Source organism: Geotrypetes seraphini, chromosome 16 (assembly GCF_902459505.1).
Source record: "Geotrypetes seraphini chromosome 16, aGeoSer1.1, whole genome shotgun sequence".
Classification (NCBI taxonomy): domain Eukaryota; kingdom Metazoa; phylum Chordata; class Amphibia; order Gymnophiona; family Dermophiidae; genus Geotrypetes; species Geotrypetes seraphini.
In genome coordinates this window covers 598693-618344 of record NC_047099.1, presented here as the reverse complement: position 1 = coordinate 618344, position 19652 = coordinate 598693, and the positions used below count along the sequence as shown (strand labels likewise).

General features: G+C 43.0%; 2 protein-coding genes across 2 annotated transcripts in view; one reads left to right on the top strand and one right to left on the bottom strand.

Moving 5' to 3' along the window:
* SCNN1A (sodium channel epithelial 1 subunit alpha) overlaps window positions 1-4983 on the bottom strand; it is a 44720-nt gene extending 39737 nt beyond the window's left edge. Inside the window, exon 1 of the mRNA XM_033923009.1 lies at window positions 4960-4983. The gene's annotated coding sequence lies outside the window, so the exon portion shown is untranslated. The remainder of the gene's footprint in view (window positions 1-4959) is intronic.
* A 191-nt stretch (window positions 4984-5174) lies between these two features.
* Window positions 5175-18975, top strand: LOC117350834 (tumor necrosis factor receptor superfamily member 3-like). Its single transcript, XM_033925487.1, has 10 exons — window positions 5175-5268; window positions 8878-8974; window positions 9061-9186; window positions 9283-9429; window positions 9531-9627; window positions 9782-9849; window positions 10069-10173; window positions 11604-11632; window positions 16670-16856; window positions 17314-18975. The coding sequence occupies exons 1-10, from the start codon at window positions 5200-5202 to the stop codon at window positions 17538-17540; spliced, it is 1152 nt and encodes a 383-aa protein (XP_033781378.1). The 5' UTR covers window positions 5175-5199; the 3' UTR covers window positions 17541-18975.
* Window positions 18976-19652: the final 677 nt, after the last annotated feature.

The window sequence follows — 19652 nt, the reverse complement described above, 5'->3', positions numbered from 1 at the left end:
CTGTTTGGATCCACGCAAGTCGCTTGAAGAGGGTTAACCTAAAACCCCAGAAGCAAGTCTTCCCTGCGCAGATTTCACCTCCTCCAGTGGAACAACATGATGATCTCATTGCAGCATTCTACCAACTTTATCATTCTCTTACTGGCACCGCTGCTGCTAGTTTTTCTCCCTGTATGAATCCTTTTCACTGGGTCTACAGGGATGATGTGTTCTGGGTTCACGACACTTTCTGCCCATACCCATCTGTAAATGACACTCCTGCTGTAAACAGCACCCCCGACACCTCTTTGCGAACACGACGTCAAGCTGGACTACTCCCTCGCAAAGGCTGTCCTTCAATTGGAATCCAGAAAAGACCGATAGTATGCTACCCTTTGGTATAATTCCAGCAGTGTGCAAGTTGCCACCTTCTCCTTTGAGTATTGTGACATTGTGGACTGTTCATCAATTGATATCCCAAGGCTGTGCCATTGGTCCTCAGAAATTCCTAAAACTAAGGACATATATGTATGTTACTGACTTACGTTGGGGGGATAAGTGTGCATTCTGGGGAGTGGTAGGGTGGAATATTAATACTGACTGGGCTTATAAACTAGAAAATACCCTGAAAAACAGTGGACCAAAATGGTAAATCACTGCTTACTTGTATGACCCTTCATAAGGTTGGACACTGTTATAGGAAAAGTGTTCCTGCACAAATTATTAAGCTTTCTCTTACTATTGACAACCCTAGACCTACTGATGAAGGTATGTACATTATGGACATGTGGTTTAAGGGTGGGTCTAGCTATCATCAGTTTTCTTATGGGATCTATCTACCTCCACTCATCTTCTCCCGCCATTTTGTGGGGGCCCCAAAAAATGCTAACCCACTGGCCCCTACATTCAATAAACTTACTGACATGATGGCTATTGCCAATCCCACTTTTGAAGATATTGTGGCTGTTGAGGTAGGGTTTTCAGAACGTAACCTTTGGTTAGAATGGATGAAATTCACTGCTGATCAACATAATAAGAGTAATTGTTACATATGTGCTCAAGCTAGACCCCATCTAGGAACCGTACATCTGGACCTCCCTCCTGGTATCCAACCATGCCTTTTTGGGTTATTTACCTATCCCCTTTGTGCACTGTAGTGTTCTAAATACCCTTTGTTGCCAGGACAGCAAAAGCTTGATATTGCCGTTATCATCTATAAGGGCAATTACACATGTCATGTTTCTAATCTGACACAGAGTAGTTTTGTAGGTAATTTACCCCCAGGTTATTGTTCTGTCTTGGCTCATAGGTATGCCCCATTGTTGCTGCATCAGATTTGATATTTACTGGCTTTATGGAGACTTTTGGCTCCCTGTTAAGCTACCCAGCCAGTGGATAGGCCAGTGCACTTTAGTTAAGGTTACTATGCTCCTGCATATTGTTTCTGAAAGGCATCCTTCCTATTCACATGGTTTTTCCTTTTATTTGTCTTGATATAAATCTGATCACATGTATACATAGATGCTATAGGGGTCCCAAGAGGGGTCCCAGATGAATTTAAGGCCCGAGCTCAGGTTAAGGCTGGGTTTGAGTTCCTTATTCCCTTTATTACTATTAATAAGAATGTTGATTGGATTAGTTAAAATTATTATAATCAGCAACGCTTTGTGAACTATTCTAGGGACGCCTTGCAAAGTATTACTGATTAATTAGGCTCCACTTCTCAGATGGTTCTCAAAATCATATGGCCCTAGATATGATTCTAGCTGAGAATTCTGAAAAATTCTCCTCAGTACTTTATGCTGTTGTACTTTTCTTTCTGACAATATAGGTCCTACTATGGACATTCAGAAATTAGCAGACCTCTTTGCTGAGTTCAAATGTAACTCTGATTTATCTAATTCTTGGGATCAGCACTTTAGTTGAATGCATAATCTCTTATTATTTGCACTCTTGTCTTGACTGCTCATGTACTGTGTTATTCGTATTACAGCTCCTAAAAGACCCCTCCTTGAGAGACATACCTAAGGTATCACTCCCTTCCAGCTCATGCTGTGTATTTGTGACGTCATTTACATGTCGTAAGAGGGGATTTGAAGGGACACGTATCAGAACTTTAGTAAGTGTCCTTAGGCATATGTTGTTTAAAGATGCAAAGGTAGGCCCTGTTTATCTTTCCCTTCTTTGAAGACAGGTAATGTTTAAACAGAGATAATGTGAAGTGAATTCAATTGTTTTGTTAAGCCGTATTTACAGACAGCTTTAGTTAAGAAGCTCTGCTGGTCAAGGCTTTTTCTTACCTTTTGGACTTCAATCTCTAGCTAGGAAAAATGCTGATGTGTTTAAAGTTTCATGTGACCTTACGTCACATGCCATCACATGCTGGCAAACCTGATTCGTATAAATATGTGAAACTCATAATAAAAGACGGACATATTTGAAAGATGGTTTCTGGTCTTTAAGATGTGTCCCCAGGTACCTGACTTACATATGACAGAGACAGAGAAAGTATGGGGCAGGAATTGGGACCTGTATCCTTTTCAGGGTAGACCCCTGACAAAACTTCAGTGAAACATGTCGGGTCTTACCGTTCAGTCCTTATGAAAAACAAGATTTCACCATTACTAAGTTAAGTAATAACACACTAAGAACTGCATGGTATTTAAACTTTGAAGAGACCGGTGAGGATTTCACTGCTTGTACTCCCCGTATATACACCTTGGTGGGACGGAGGAGTGGTGGTTCTGACAAAAAAAAGTGTTTTCTAAACATTATGAACAATCAGTCAAATTAGAAACTGGATTTGAAAGATACATAGTTAAACCCCTTAGAAACAATTCTAGTTTAATTGGTCATATTCCATGTTCTAAGCACGATGGGAGCCATAGTCTTCCCAAGGATTCGTACCCCTAATCCCTTGTCCAAAATGGTATCCACACCCCCCAATGGATTACAGGATGTACAATTGATGGGAATCTCATTGGCAGCCCCTGAATGGAGAAGGAGGAAGAAAAAAGATCCTGAGAAGTTCATGTTGATCTTTCTCTGATATCAAATCTTTTTTTTTTTGAGTTCTGAGATGAGCAGTTGCTAAATGGTGTATTTTTAGAATAAACCAACTCCTCGACATCATTTCAAAGGCAAATTGCCTCGTCTTTCCTGTTTGTATTTTAGACTGTTATTCATGCCACAAGAAACCCTGCAGAGTACAGCTTATTAAACATAATATTCATACCACACGGTAGGCTGTAATTTAAGCATAATTGTTATTATTTCAGGTCAACCTCCAAACCTGAAGCACAACTTTGTATAATGTATCTTTATCAATAAAGAGTTCTAAAACAAACAATCCAAAACCTGCTTTATACGATAGTCAGGACTTATAAACGTGGATAGTAAGGATGCCTGTACGTATATAGTTTAACTTTAATAATAAAAATTTAGTCAATTATTTCATTTGTCAATATGTATCATGCTTTATCCACAAAATTTTTTTTTATAAAGCACACTTGGGGAATTTCAGAACGCCACCCTGTCTAACATAGTGCAGTGTGGCAGCCATCTTCACTGGCTCACCCAATCGTGTTTTTTCTTTTTTTTTTATAAGAACATAAGAACATAAGCAGTGCCTCTGTCGGGTCAGACCACAGGTCCATCCTGCCCAGCAGTCCGCTCCTGCGGTGGCCCAAAAACAGGTCAAGACCTGTCTGAATCATCAGAAGGGGCTCCCCTGCCACCTTGGTTTCCCATTTAAGTCCTGCCTTCCTATCGAAGTCCTAGCCCTCCGGTCTACACATGCACGACCAGGTTGGTTTACTCATTTCCTGGTTAACTTCCTACACCCGTGTTACATCCCAGCTCCTCCCTCAGTATCCCACGATCCCTCTATCCCTCAGGAATCCATCCAATCCCTGCTTGAATCCCTGTACCGTACTCTGCCTGATCACTTCCTCCGGTAGCGCATTCCAAGTGTCCACGACTCTTTGGGTGAAAAAAAACTTCCTTGCATTTGTTTTGAACCTGTCTCCCTTCAGTTTCTCCGAATGCCCCCTCGTATTTGCTGTCCCCTTCAGTCTGAAGAATCTGTCCCTATCCACCCTCTCTATGCCCCTCATGATCTTGAAGGTCTCTATCATATCTCCCCTGAGTCTCCTTTTCTCCAGAGAGAAGAGCCCCAGCCTATCCAGCCTCTCGGCGTATGAGCAGTGTTCCAGCCCTTTTACCATTTTCGTTGCTCTCCTTTGGACTCTCTCAAGTACCGCCATGTCCTTCTTGAGGTGCGGCGACCAATACTGAATGCAGTATTCCAGATGTGGACGCACCATCGCTCGATACAATGGCATGATGACTTCCCGCGTCCTGGTTGTTATGCCCCTCTTTATGATGCCCAGCATCCTGTTGGCTTTTTTCGAGGCTGCTGCGCACTGTGCAGATGGCTTCAGTGATGCATCCACCAGCACACCCAAGTCTCTCTCGAGTCTGCTGTCTCCCAACAATACCCCCCCTTATGTTTCCACTTTTCAATCATTTCATTTTTGCTGGCAATTTCTTATACTTTCTTAAAGTTATTCTTCAGAATTCATGGTTCATATTTAAGAATCCAGCGTACTCATCCTCTTCCTCCAGCCGGGGCATTTCTTCAATGAATCTGGCATCTTTTGGAGGGAAGTGGATGGTAAATGGAGAGCAGGAAAAAAATCTGACCGTTGGGAATGGGTGGAAACTGTAACCTGGGGAATGAGGGGCGTAAGGGGGGGGGGGGGGGGTCCCAGCAACCAGCAAGCTCAGAGAGAGAGAGAGAAAAAAAATTATCTCTGAGCTATTGAAGAGCTTATCTGGCCAACTGGAGCTGTCGGGGACATTACCCCATTTGTGGCTGACTTATCCTGCTATCTACAGAGAACCTACGTTACAGGTAAGTAACGACATTAAAAGGCTCCCCCCCCAGCAGTTCATCTCTTGGCCCCAAATTCTACCTACCTAGTTCCACTTGTAGTCGCTTCACCTGCGGCTCTGTAGTGTAGACTAGAGGAACAATGTAGAAAAGGCACAGAAGTGGCTTTTTTTTGCCACCAGGGGCAGGAAAAGGTTCTGTGAGGATGCTTCACCTGAATACGGAAACCAGAGGTTTACTCAGAGACCCAGTGCTGCAAGAGAAGAAATCTGCAAAGGGTTCTTGCTCTTCCTTCTCAGGGGTGTAAAGAAGCAGAGGCAGCCGCAATGGCTAGACCTGCCAGTAATCTCGTCCTGCTCACACTTTTCAGCGCTGCTGCTCTGGAGCCGAGACAGGTAAGAAGCAAATATTCTGAAAGCAATTTGTATTCCTTTCACTGGGAAACACATAAGTCTGCAAATCAAAGAAAGGGCAAAGAAACACCCTGGCACAGCCTTGTTAAGAGGTTGGGCACCGCTGCAGCAAAACATCCTCTCAGTGTCCCACTTACAGGGACACACTTGGACAGACACATGCACACAACAAGCCCTTCCCCCCCAACAGCACCATCCAGCTTGGGAAGATGTCCCAGTGCCACCCTTAATGATCCCTGTGCCTAGGCTCTGTTCCCTCCCAATTCCCCCCATAACTCAGGTGGAGGAAGGGAAGAGCAAATATTACCAGAAGGAGAACACCAAACCGCTTATTTCCATCCTGCTCAGGTCTGATATAGTGACAGGAAATCCTCCTCAGGAGTAAAATGCTGGCCGAACTGAGGCAGTGTGTAGATGTGTTTCCATACATACGTGAGTGCAAACACATGTGGGAGTTAATGTTTCTGGGTGCATGAAAACATCTGGCTGTAATGTGAATGCATGGTTTGGATGTGTGTATGCAAACCAAAAAACAAAACCAAACCAACAGGATTTGCAGTGGAAAGAACAGCAAAAGCAATACTGCAAGAAAATGTACAGGGTACAGGAATTTATTAAAATCACAAACACAAAAATTTTAAAACAAAGTGCATCAAAAATATATCCAAAATGACTGGTGCCAATATTCCTTTATGCAGATGTGTGTTTGTATATGTCTACATGTGAGTTAATGTCTATATGTGTGTGAATGCCTATGTGTAGTGTACATGTAATCCTGTGTACGTACAAGTATTTATGTGAGTCCATGTATGTGTGCAGTTTGTGCATGCGTGTGGGTGCAGTATACATGCAATCATATGTGCATGTGTATGTTTATCTGTGAATTTTCATGTGATTGCATGTGGGTTCCGTGTAAACGGAGTCTTATATGCATGCGTGTTTTTATGTGATTGCAGGTGTGTGTGTGTTTATTCTGGGAAAATGCTGACTTCTCTCCTCACTGCCGATACCGCTCTCACTGTGACTCACTTTCTTCCTGCTGTCGTGTCTTTGCCCTTTCTTGCAGTTTTGTTATTCTCATTTCTCGCTGCCACATCCGTTGACATGGCCTGATCAGAACAGACAGTGGATTACTCAGAAATGTGTGTGAAGCAGTCCGCCTTTCTTCTTGCCACTGTCCCAGACCCTGCTCCACTGAGTCTGATGCCTTGCAGACATATCCTATAACTTCAGAAGAGGTAGAAAATGGGCTATAGCAGATGTATAGAACACACACCAGATTACAGTAGGGACAGAATGTGGAATGAGCGTACACAACCATTACATCACATTTCTAGACCACAAAACCTCTCGGATCGATGCGGTTTATAAGAAACAAGAGATTGGACAACCCTAGTGGTCTACAGAGCAATCATAAACACATTTAATTTCTAAGAAACCTCACAAACGGAGTCGATTTTAATAGTTTCTAAAGTGGGTATATGAACACGAACGTGCAAACAGAGTTCCCAACTTGCAGCCTGATAAGCAGGCAAGCACTCCAAAACCTTTTTATAAATACAACCTCCGACAGGAGGAAAAAGATGTCAAACGCAATGGGGGATCCACTCTAAAAAAAAAAAGTGAATAAATCCAATAAATACTCAGGTGCCTGCCCATATACAGCTTTATAACAGAGGGTCCCAAATTTGAATAATACCCGGGCCTCAAATGGAAGCCAGTGGAGTTCTCTGTAATATGGTGTAACATGATCAGACTTCCACAAATCAAAAATCAAGCAAACTGAGTGTGTCACAGTGGTTAAAAATATACAGCCTCAGCACCCTGAGGTTGTGGGTTCAAACCCACGCGGCCCCTTGTGACCCTGGGCAAGTCACTTAGGGTTCCTTTTATCAAGCCGCACAATAGCGTGCATTAAACCGCCGGCCTCTTGAGCAGGCGGTACTTTTTGGCCAGCGCATGATGAAACGTCACGCGCATTAACCCCGCTAGCGTGCCTTTGTAAAAGGAGCCCTTAATTCCAGGTACATGAGATGCTGTAGATTGTGAGCCCACCAGGACAGGCAGGAAAAATGCTTGAGTACCTGAATACATTCATGTAAAGTGTAAACCATTCTGAGCTCCCCTGGGAGAAATTGAATAAATAAATAAAAAAAATATAATCTAACTCAATTTGTACATTGCCCAGCAAGGTGTACTGAATTACAATAATCCAGGGTGCTAAGAATAAAGGATCGAACCAAAATTCGACATGAGCTAAGGTCAAAAAAGATTGAATTGTAATCATTTTTATTAAATGAATAATGCAATCATGAAACAATCATAATATATGACAATTTTAAAATTAATAAATGTGTTATCATATTTATCATATATTAATATCTGTGCAAAATAAAAAGATTTAATAGTGCGTAATTTCCACAAGATGAAAAAACATTTTTTGACCAACACAGAAGTAAATGCCTTAGAGATAAGTTTCTGTCTAAATGCACACCTAATATTCTAATTTCCGGCCCAATGTTAAGCCACTTACCACTGTTCAATTTGAAGGAGAGGAAAAAAAGAACTTGGTTTTGTCCAGATTGAGTTTTAATTTATAGTCTCTCATCCAATTATTCACAATGCACTTAATCTCTTGAATGATATTAAGCGAAGAACTAAGATTTGAAGTAATAGGGATTGCAATCATAATATCATCTGCATAACTAAAGATCTTTAAGTTGAAAGCAGCTAGTTTCTTGCCCAAAGATGCCAAATGGATGTAAACAAAGCAGCAGGGACAACAGGGAGCCCTGAGGCACACCACATGGATTATTCCAGGTATCAGAAAAGACCCCTTTGAAATACACCCAAACCATCGCAGTACCCTTCCCGAGATGCCCAAGTCAAAGGCACTACTCAGGTCAAATTGCAAAAGCAGTGAAATGAATGTTTCAGTACTGTGGGAAGAACGAAACCCCAATTGCGATGGGTGCAAAAAAGGAAATCGATCCAAATAGTCCAGCAATTGTTGGTAAACAATTCCTTCCAATAACTTTACAAATGCTGGTCTAAATTATTGACCTCATCAACAGAATTTTTGGGATTTTTAATAAGAGGTGTGATAATTATATGTGCTTGCCCACTCACACATTACCCACTGAAGAGGGAGAGAATTTGCAATGATAATGCAGTGGAGGAGTCAGGGGAATGGGATTCAGTTCCCCTTGGGACTCTGGGCAGTTCTCCTTTGACTCTAACCACAGAGAGATGGCATTTCCCTATCCCTTGTATTCACACATACCACATCCTGTGGCTTCTCACACACCTCTGGAATGAGGGGGCATAGGACAGACTAAAAAGGGTAGTGAATGCGTGGAATGGCCTTCAAGTGGAGATGGTAGAGTCAAAAAATGTATCTGAATTCAAGGAAGCTTGGAATAAGTGCGAGTATGTTGGATCTCTAAGGAAGAGGAGAGGATAGTAGATGACATGTGGTCTTTATCTCTTCACACCCGTATGCACACACACCTCTCTCCTCTCTCAAATGTACACCATCCTACAACAGAAAATGATTTCCAATATGATCTTCTGACCTTCACCTCTCTGCAGTTTCCAGCTCCTTATCGTCCTCTTGGTGGAACGTGTAACACCAGCGCTCACGAGTATGTGCACGAGGGAAAGAGATGCTGTACCAAGTGTCCCCCAGGTAACTGCCTCCAAGATAAACAGGTAAAACTTCAGATAGCTCCAAGACCAAATAAATGTTTATCTAATGTTCTTTTTATCCATTAGGAGAATATGCGGCAGATCGATGCACCGAAACCAGGAACACCATCTGCAGGGCCTGTCCTATAAATTCTTTCAACCCCATGTGGCACACACACTTTGCGTGCATTCCCTGCACTCCTAAGTGCAAAGGTAAAGAGAAACACTCTTTTCTACACTCGGATTCTTCTAAGTGTCCCAGAGTCCCATGTGTTTGTCTCGGTCTATTTATCCTGTCTTGTATATCAGGTGATCTGGTAGAGAAGCAACCCTGTGGCCCTAAGTCTCCACGAATCTGTCAGTGTAAGCCTGGTTACAGATGTCAGAACCCAACCACATACCCCAAGACCTGCCAACAGTGTCTGTGGATTAACAGTAGCACAAAGGATCAAAATAGTAAGATTATAGCTTCAACACACACACGTACATTATATGAAGATCCGAGAGGAACTGGATACCCACTCGTAGAGCTTAATAACATCTGTTCTCTCTTTCAGCATTGACCTTCCAGCCCACCTCCAGCCCACCTCTGACATCTTGTGCAGAACTGAGGGTCTTCAATTCTACATCTGGGGAATGTATAACTACCAAACAGTAAGTGGAGAGGAAAATTGATTGCATGGGAAGAGAAGAGAGTGGAAATGTCTCTCTGATACCAGCAGGCTGGGATTGTCACTCACAGTGTAGGGGGAGTTTGGGGAATGGGCATGTGTCAGTCCTACTGATTTCATCTTTTTCCATTTTTTAGTTGTTTGCACCCTGGGACAACGATTGTGGATAAAGCCTGTGAACAGCAGAAGTCATGGAATTTGTTGGGTACTGGTTTTGTTTTGATCAGTTAATCTCTCTCCAATGGTTCTGCAGTCTTCAACTGTTGCTAAGTTATGTACCAGAGAGAGCAGAGGGTGGAAATAACACAGAGCAAAGTTACAGTAATTGAGAGATGGGGAGGTGAGGGGCACCGTATGGAAATTAATAAGTTAGTGAAAGATGGAGACCCGGGGATGCAGAATGATGTGTTTTTTTTATCTTCAGTTCCTCAGGCTATGCTGGTCCTCCTCCTCCTCTCTGTACTGACCCTCCTGGTGGCTGCTGTGTTTTTTCACAGAGGGAAAGTGAAGGTTCCCTGCCTGAAGAAAGGTGAATAGTGTCCGATACAGCTTAGGAGACAGTCATGGCTGCAGAGCAAAGCAGGAGTCACTCTGTGGCCAGTGTTCTGAGTGGGAGTCCTGCCACCGGGGGGTGCTGTTTCTCAGTCATGGTTTCAATAGTGAGGGACAGGCGAGCTCTGCAGGACTCCACAGACCCTGCCTGTCCCTAGTGATTGAAAACATAATATTGAAGCACCTTCCCCATTGACAGCGATGCAGTTGGAGGACTCCCGCTCAGCTTAGAGGGGACAGTGCCTGTGACATGCAGTGGGGCCACATTTAGTCCAAGAATTACAAATGTGATGTTGCCTTACCTATGGTTCCTAGACATCTTGATTTTCCCCAGACATGGCCCCTTTTTCGAGGACATGTCTGGGGGTCCAGACGGCTTTTCAAAACCCAGCACTTTGTCCAGGTTTTTAAATGCTTCCTGTCAAATTGCGTCAGGAGGGGATGCCGTCGGGGGGGGGGGGGGGGGGGGGGGGGGGGGGGGTTGGACAGGGCTTGAGGCAGGCGGAACTGGGCAGGCCTATGGACCCCATACCTGCCTCAGCTGATAATTTATCCTTGGGCCCTTCCCTGCAATTACCTTTCATGTCCCATGAGATGTTGAAATTACACTACAAATTCAGGCCTCCCAAAAGTGTCCTCTAAAAATGCATAACAGTTAAAATGTCAAAGTGGCCCCCTGCTATCACGCAAAATGAGAGCAATTTCAAAAAGCCATTGTCTGGGTAAAGGGCTATTTGCAAACTGCCCACCCCCCCGTATGTACAAGAATGCCTTGATGGATCTTGGATTTAGTGGGGCTGTCAGGGTTTGTTATGACTATAGCTGATCTTTGCCCCCCCCCTCCAAACCCCCCTCCCCCCAAAAAAAAACCCCCCTATTGATCTAGGTGTCTAACAAATAAGCCAGCCCTACAGCCACGGGCATTCAGAATGACACAAGGACAAATTTGCCCCCCTCCCTGCGAGTTCTGTCCCTGTGCCTGCCCCATCTCTGCAAGTGCTGTCCTCATCTCGAACATTTTGAAACCATAAGTGTTTGAGGCTTGTGCAGATGAGGACAGAGCTTGCAGGGATGGGGCGGGGACAGGATTCAGATGGAGATAGGGGGCATAGCCGCAAATGGGTCTGTGAGGGCTTGGGCCATCTACTTTCACCGCTTGCCAGAGTGGTATATCGTTCGCATAGCTGGTGGACAGTTAAAGACATCAGCCTACCAAACCCCCAGCAAAAGAGTGCTCTGAGTTGTCGGTTCATGCATTTCCAGGGTGCTGCCATTGATGTCTTCAGCTGGCGGGGCTGGGGGAGGGGAAGGAAGGAATGGTGTCCACCCATTAGCCCGCTCTAAAGCTGAATCTCTCTCAGGTCTTGCATGGTGTGTGATCTCATGGCATTTTTCTTTCCTTCTCAGTCTTCCAATCCTGCAGTCATTTCTCAGAGGTGAGTTTTGAATTGTTTTATTTTTAGGTCCTGTAGTTGGTTCTTTTCTTTCCGGCTGGTCCTAGCCAAAGCCACTATTGCTACTAACACTATAACACTACTAGCATTTTTAACCCATGTCCTGTACACAGCTTTTATGGAACAGTTTATTTCCGACTGGCATTTTTATCCATGTATCTTTACCATAGGACTTCATAGGGACCCCTGAGGAAGACATTCTGTCGAAACACGGACAGTGTTGGGTCCAGGGTCCAAAGCTTCTCAGCGGACTGTGTCCTAGAGGTTTTTATGTGGCTTGCCAAGTTTTAATATTAAAAAAGTCCATCTCAGAAACATCATTTCTCCACATTGTTTATTGTTTCTTCTTGGAATAGTCTTCCTAAACCATAAAGCAGGGACCCTTCCCAGACCCTGTAACATAACATAACAATCAGCTTACTGTCTATATCGCGGTTAACAAGAATAAATTTAAATGACCAGATGATGAAAGAACGAAACTAACGCTAACAAATTACTAAATTATGGACATAGAAATCAGTTCAGTTACCCAAATATTTAGAGGACAAAAATGTCTTCAGGTATCTCCTAGATACCACATAGGAATTGGAAGACATAATCAAATATTCCAAAACTTTGCCCCATAATGCCACCTGTTAAGACAAGAGGTGCTGATGGTATTTTTGAAGTTTGCAACCTTTAACAGGTGGAAAACGAAATTCAAATGCGAGCTTCTCCTGTGTTTATTTGTCGTAAAGATGAAAAGATCAACTAAATATTTGGGGGTAAGACCAAACAAAACCTTAAAACAGAAACAACCAAGTTTAAACTTCACACGTGCTTCCATTGGCAACCAATGCAGCTTCCGATAATATGGTGTTGTGTGCTCATCTGTGTCACTGCAATTTTCAATCCTGGAATCAGTTTTCAAACTGAAAGTTCATGCTTGCTTTCAGTAAGTTTTGCACAAAGTTTTAGAAATACATAGAAAGAACTGCCAAGCTATCCAGTTCCAGGAGGGAGACGTTTCTTCCAGTCCTAGTTTTTTAAATGCAGTGTGTTTGTAGTGCCCCATAATGCAACAGGACAGGTATGTTGGAAATTCAGAACTGGCCCCAAATCTTCCTCCTGGGAGCTCCACTGCTGAATGAGGGTTAAGGTATGGATGCAAAGACTTTTCTGCAGTCAAATTAGCTATATTTCTACATGCAGCCACCAGATGTCTTCCTTAGAAACGATCGACCTCCCGGACCTCAACCACAAGCCCTTAAAAATCTGCTTCCTTCAGTTTTCGACAGTTGTGGTTTCTTTATTTCAGGGCCGCGTTTTACCTCCTGTTGCCGTTTCTGACCTCACGGATCTGTGCTGATAGTCTTAATAATAATTATTTTGAGGAAACACTTCAGTTAAGGGAGTTCTGCCTTTTACCCCAATGCCGGGGCAGGAAAACTTATTTTTATAGGTTCAAGCTGGTCTTGAACCCCGATCCCAAGTTTCTCTCAGGCAGCTCCACTAACCTCTAAGCTACTTCCTTAGCTTATGAACTTGTAAAGTTTTGGCACTTCTGCTGCTTGTGAGGATCAGCCAAAGAAAATCCCTAAAGCAAACAGCAGCCCACTCATTTCAAATGGTTTTACCTATTCTAAAGAAAAGTGCAGGTTGCAGGATCTCAACTGCACTTCCTTAAACATTTGCTTCCCTTGGTTTTGACAGCTGCTGTTTCTCTTACCCTTGGATGTTGTGATAAACTAACAGGACCTCAATGCTCCCCCCCTGTAAATATCCTCTTATTTTTGACAGCTATGGTTTCTGATTTCAATTTAAGTCTGATGCCTCGGTGGCCCCTCTCTGCAAACCCCATGGATTTACTTTGATAGATCTCAAAGTGCCCCCCCCCCCAATCCACCAACAGGTATTATCTGGACTGGAAACCACTTTCCCAGGTTATCTTTTGGCTGCACCAATCACAAGCAGCAGAAGAGAGGCTGAACAAATTGCGGCTCTACTCTTTCGAGGTACGTAGGGAGAGGGGAGACATGATTGAGACATTTAAATACATCACCGGACGTATCGAGGTGGAAGAAGATATTTTCCTTCTCCAAAGACCCTCAGCCACAAGAGGGCATCCGCTTAAACTCAGGGGCAGGAAATTTCATGGTGACACCAGAAAGTATTTCTTCACCGAAAGAGTGGTTGATCATTGGAACAAGCTTCCGATACAGGTAATCGAGGCCAACAGCGTGCCAGATTTTAAGTGTAAATGGGATGCCCATATGGGATCCCTAAGAGGGTGGAGTTAAGGATGGGTCATTAGGAGCGGGATCTCCAGGAGAGCAGACTTAGGGGGGTGGGTCTGTGGAGTGGGCAGACTTGATGGGCTATGGCCCTTATCTGCCGTCATTTTTCTATGTTTCTAAACTTCACGAGCTAAGGAAATAGCTTAGAGGTTAGGGTAGCTGCCTGGGGTTCTGGGTTCAAGACCAGGTTGAACCAACAAAAATAAACTTTCCTGACCCAACACTGTAGACCTTATCTTTGGTTAAGTTATACATCACGGATCCTCCCATTTATGCCCATCAGAAGTGAAGCATTCTGGACCTCTGCTGAGAATAAATGCCAAAAACTTGAAGCTTGATTGGTCAGAAACGGCAAGAACGGTGGAAAGAGGGGGGAAAATGTGGACATGAAATCAGGAACTGCAGATTTCTAAGGACGTGCCGTCATTTTTCTATGTTTCTAAACTTCACGAGCTAAGGAAATAGCTTAGAGGTTAGGGTAGCTGCCTGGGGTTCTGGGTTCAAGACCAGGTTGAACCAACAAAAATAAACTTTCCTGACCCAACACTGTAGACCTTATCTTTGGTTAAGTTATACATCACGGATCCTCCCATTTATGCCCATCAGAAGTGAAGCATTCTGGACCTCTGCTGAGAATAAATGCCAAAAACTTGAAGCTTGATTGGTCAGAAACGGCAAGAACGGTGGAAAGAGGGGGGAAAATGTGGACATGAAATCAGGAACTGCAGATTTCTAAGGACGTGCCGTCATTTTTCTATGTTTCTAAACTTCACGAGCTAAGGAAATAGCTTAGAGGTTAGGGTAGCTGCCTGGGGTTCTGGGTTCAAGACCAGGTTGAACCAACAAAAATAAACTTTCCTGACCCAACACTGTAGACCTTATCTTTGGTTAAGTTATACATCACGGATCCTCCCATTTATGCCCATCAGAAGTGAAGCATTCTGGACCTCTGCTGAGAATAAATGCCAAAAACTTGAAGCTTGATTGGTCAGAAACGGCAAGAACGGTGGAAAGAGGGGGGGAAATGTGGACATGAAATCAGGAACTGCAGATTTCTAAGGACGTGCAGTTGAGATTCGTGAGGTCCACGTTTTACACCTTCCCTCAATTTTATCTCCATAGTGGCTGTCAACGAGGCTTTTACAGTATTCCTATTTCCAGATGGCTAGGGGGGCTGACCCTGAACCACCAGACTGACCCTTTCTATTAAGTATAAGAATAAAGTTAATTTTTGAGCCTAAGTTCTATGTACATTCTTTTAAACTATTTGTTCCAATCTGTAGCAGCAAAAACAACCTGCAGGCTTTGACTTGTATTGTGCACCGTTTCTATGCCACTGTGGGCTGACTGTTCAAGTTTGTGAAGGCCTGTTTTGTAAATCTCCCAACGTTACAAAGTAGAACTGTCAAAGCGCAGCGCCATGTACTCAAAAACATAGAAACATGACTCTGAAGTACTTGGATTGGCCTCCGTGAAGACGGGATACTGGGCTAGATGGACCATTGGCTATTCTTACGTCCAAAGGGCCCATCTGCAGCATCCACTATCTCCTCCTTTACGCCTACATTGTGAGGTCATAGAGCTTTAGGATTATAGAAACATGATGGCAGATAAAGGCCACAATAGCTTCCCAACGCTGAACAGTAATAGCATGCAAATTAGCAGTGAGCATTGAGAAAGGGGAAGAACATGCCTAGTGCATGCGCACAAGAGCTCCAGGCAAACCTGAAGGTGAGGCACACATTAGTTCCTGTCTTCTGGAAGGTTTATATTCAAGCCGGACTTAGGAGCACACATTTGGCTCACTGCCACTGTCAACCTTTAGGGGCTTCCTTCTGCTTCTGAATGAAATAAAAACGGGAAGATTTTAAAACGAGAATCATGGGAAATCCTCTTTTCAAACACCCTAATGCTTGCTCTGAGCTGGCGTTAGGTTTTTGGGGACTAGGAAATGACCTCATTAATATGTGTTTGACTCCATTTGCATGCTATTTGCCCTCTGAGCTTTCTGCACTCACTAATGCTGGCGCTGTTCCAGTATTAGGTTGTGAACATCTCCCTGTATTACAAACTAGAACAAAGCAAATGATAATTCACCTCTAAGCTCTCGGTTCCAAAATGGAATGCTCTGAGCTCAGGAACAATAGCCCGGCTGTTGAGTGACAGTCAGAGCACACTGACAATGCACCTCCAACTATCTAAGTACAGTCAAACCTTGCTTTGCAAGCATAATTCGTTCCAGAAGCTTGCTTGTAATCCAAAGCACTCGTATATCAAAGCAAATTTTCCTATAGGAAATACTGGAAACTCAGGCGATTCGTTCCACAACTCAAAAACTTTAATACAAAAGACTGTACATACTTGTATTGCAAGACCTCGCTCATTTAGAACAGTCACTACACTCCCGCAGCGTCAGAGAGAGAAGAACCATCAGCTCAGTTGTGTTGTGTGTATACTGTATGTACTTGAATTGCAAGATCTCGCTCGTATATCAAGTTCAAATTTAATAAAATGTTTTGTTTGTCTTGCAAAACCCTTGCAAACCAAGTTACTTGCAATCCAAGGTTTATAATGGAGCATTTATGGTTGATATTGAATGTAACACTGCAAAAATAAAACACTCCTCATCCCCATTCCTTTTCCTGCAACACTTGATGCTCATTCATGATCCAGCATCTTTATATTTAATCCCTCTCTCTCTCTCTCTCTTTGCTATTCTCCTCCCCTCCTATCTTTCCCACAGGGAAATGAGAATCACCTAAAAGATGCCTTTGCACTCCATCATCCTCTGTGTGACTGGACAGGCAGTGACGCCTCCGATCCATTGCCCTTAACCCCAGAAGAGCTGCTCCAGAGCCCTGCAGAATCGAATCGAAGCACAGAAAATGCACAGCAGGTTAACATGACAGCAAAGAGCGATGGAGTCCTGGGTGCGTATGGTGTCTGAGTACAAAGCCCATTTCCACATTAGAGACGAAAATGAAGAGTTAGATTCTTCTGGCTGTGTACCTGTTTCAGTGAATTTCTTCAAAAAGTATCACCATCGCCTTCTGTCCTACCAGGCAGCGTCCTGGGACAAAGATTTAAACACCTTAATTATGATGTCAACTATTTACTTGGATTTTAGGAGGCATCTGAAAACTTATTTCTTTACCAGATATTTAGGTAATTTAAGTTAATTCATCTCATTGTCCAACTTGCAATGTAATGTAAATAAATCATAAGAATTAACAACATTCAACACCATTTATCAACACAATGAAATGGCGTCCCTATGAGGAATCTCACACTGCTCACAGGGACCCTGGGGTTGTGTGGCAGATTGTAGAGGACGTTTTTTAAGAGATGCAGTAATGAGAGTTAATCCCTGTATTTTAATTGCCTTAGGTTCTCTTCATATCTATAACCCATCAACTGTATTCATTGGATACATCACCACATCAGCAAACTCTGGTCCTTTGCTTGAAGAGGACAACTCTGAGGATGGACTAAAATACCCCAAGCAGGAGGAAAATCTGTCTGTTAAGGAAGAATCTTCTACACCACAGCAGGAAATGCAGCAAAAATCTCTCTTTCCTATTCAGGAAGAGAGTCAACAAAGTCAAGAGCATTGACAGATTCCTCCACAACCCCGAGGAATGGTTCCTAGATCAAAGTTTATTTAAAATTTGATAAATCGCCTGTACGTTGTTTCAAGGCAGGTTACATTTAAAATTAGAATGTAGCCTGACATAAATCCATCCTCATTTTGAACAATGACAGATCCCCTCTATAACCCCAAGGAATGCTTACTTCATCCATCCTTATTCTAGACAAGGACAGATCCCTCTACAACCACATGGAATGACCCTAGATCAAGCCATCCCTCTACAAATAACGGGATAATGCTTTTTCTTTTGTGCCAACACTGTTTTACTATATATATATATATATATATATATATATACATACAGTATATATATCCTGGATCAATTAATCTAGCTTCTTTATTCTGTATATAATCTGCTATGAACCAATTGCTGGCACTAGCGGAATATAAATGGTCTAATGTAACTTTCGCATGGAATGGTTTCTAGGTCATTCTTGATTATGGTAATGACAGATCCCTCTACCACCTGTCCTATAGGAAATGCCTCATAGGAAGTTCGGCCTGTGACGTGACTCCCATACAAAGGGCTCACTGTGTCGAAACCACTCATTCTACAACCCCATGGAACCAAGTACTCTGCTTACTCTGGATAATGACTGTAACAGACTCTACCTACCTCATGACTTGCCTCTTCTATCCACACTAGCTCTCTTGCTGCACATGTTCCTCCCCAAATGTTCATTTAACTTCCCTTCGCAACCCCTTAGAGTTGTATAAAATTCCCCTTCAGTTCGCCCAATATGTCTTCTCTATCTCTTCAACTCCCAATGATCCTAGCCTATGCTTCTCTAGAGCATCCTTATTCTGTAATGTGTTCCCTAAGCTTCCTTACTGCACCATTCAGCTCTCCTTAACTCCTTCTTGTAAGTTGCCTTGAACCTATGTAGGCATAGTACGACCAATAAATCCCTGATTAGATTTGAATTTTGTTTCTATAGAGACTACCCACAAGGAGGGTTGCTTGTACATTATATTCTCTGTATTGACTGCTCTTGATGGGCTGTCTGAATGGAAGCTACCTGCTAGGAGACCATTTTCACAAATAACTAGAAGGACAATTCTCAACTCATGTTACCCCTCCCTGAACATAGTCAAAAAATTTACTCAAGCAGCTACTGCACACTCTGAGATGATGCCCCCAGGAAAACTTACTGTTTCACCAACTAGCCAGAAAGCATACTATCTTTCACAATGTAAATATATTTAAAATGTAAATCAAATTTAGAATTTGTTGGTTTTCTTTATGTGCAGAACTGATTAAATTGTCCAGAAGAATGTCGAACACCTGCTCTTGACATTGTTCCTGTCGTTAATCATCAAGCTTTCCTTGTCCTGAAGTGTGACTGACTTCTTCTGATACTGGAACTTTCTCCTCCGACTTCTTGTGTCTATATTATGGAGTAGCCAAAGAGAAACTTGTCCACTCTGTGGTCGGTGCCTCCCATCCATCCATTACCCTTACCTTATGCCAACACATCCATTGTACACTGAAGCAAACTTAACATTGATTCATTTCAAAGCATTTAGTCCACCTAAAGCCCACTGCTGGTGCTGACCCTGGATATTTAATGGTGGGCTGTTTCTAAAAGGCGACTAGCTGATAACCACTTAGCTGATATATTCAACACTAATGGCCATCAGCTGGTGCTATTTAGGCCATCCTATCTATGAGCTAACTATGGGTAGTTAGTGTTGAAAATCGGGGCCTATATTGGACCCATTCCCGGAATGCCCTCAGGATCGCTGGCCAGCTTGTGATTTTCATCACTGAAAATGACCAGTTAGCCACCAAGATACAAGTTAACCAGACAGCTGATGTTGCCAACCAGTTAACATGTTCTGAATATCGAAGGGTTATAATCTACCTATTAATACAAAGCAGTGTCCCAGGTGGAGATGATAAAACACACAGAATATCAAGTACTATAAATGCATATAAGCTGCACCCAGGATTTAGAAAGCTGCTCACAGGAGACAATGTCACATAAGCAGAGTCTGACTGCTTACGTCATTTGTGGCATAAAGTCATTGGTTGCTGTAGTAGTCTACTTTACGGCAAAAAAAGTAAAGAAAAGAT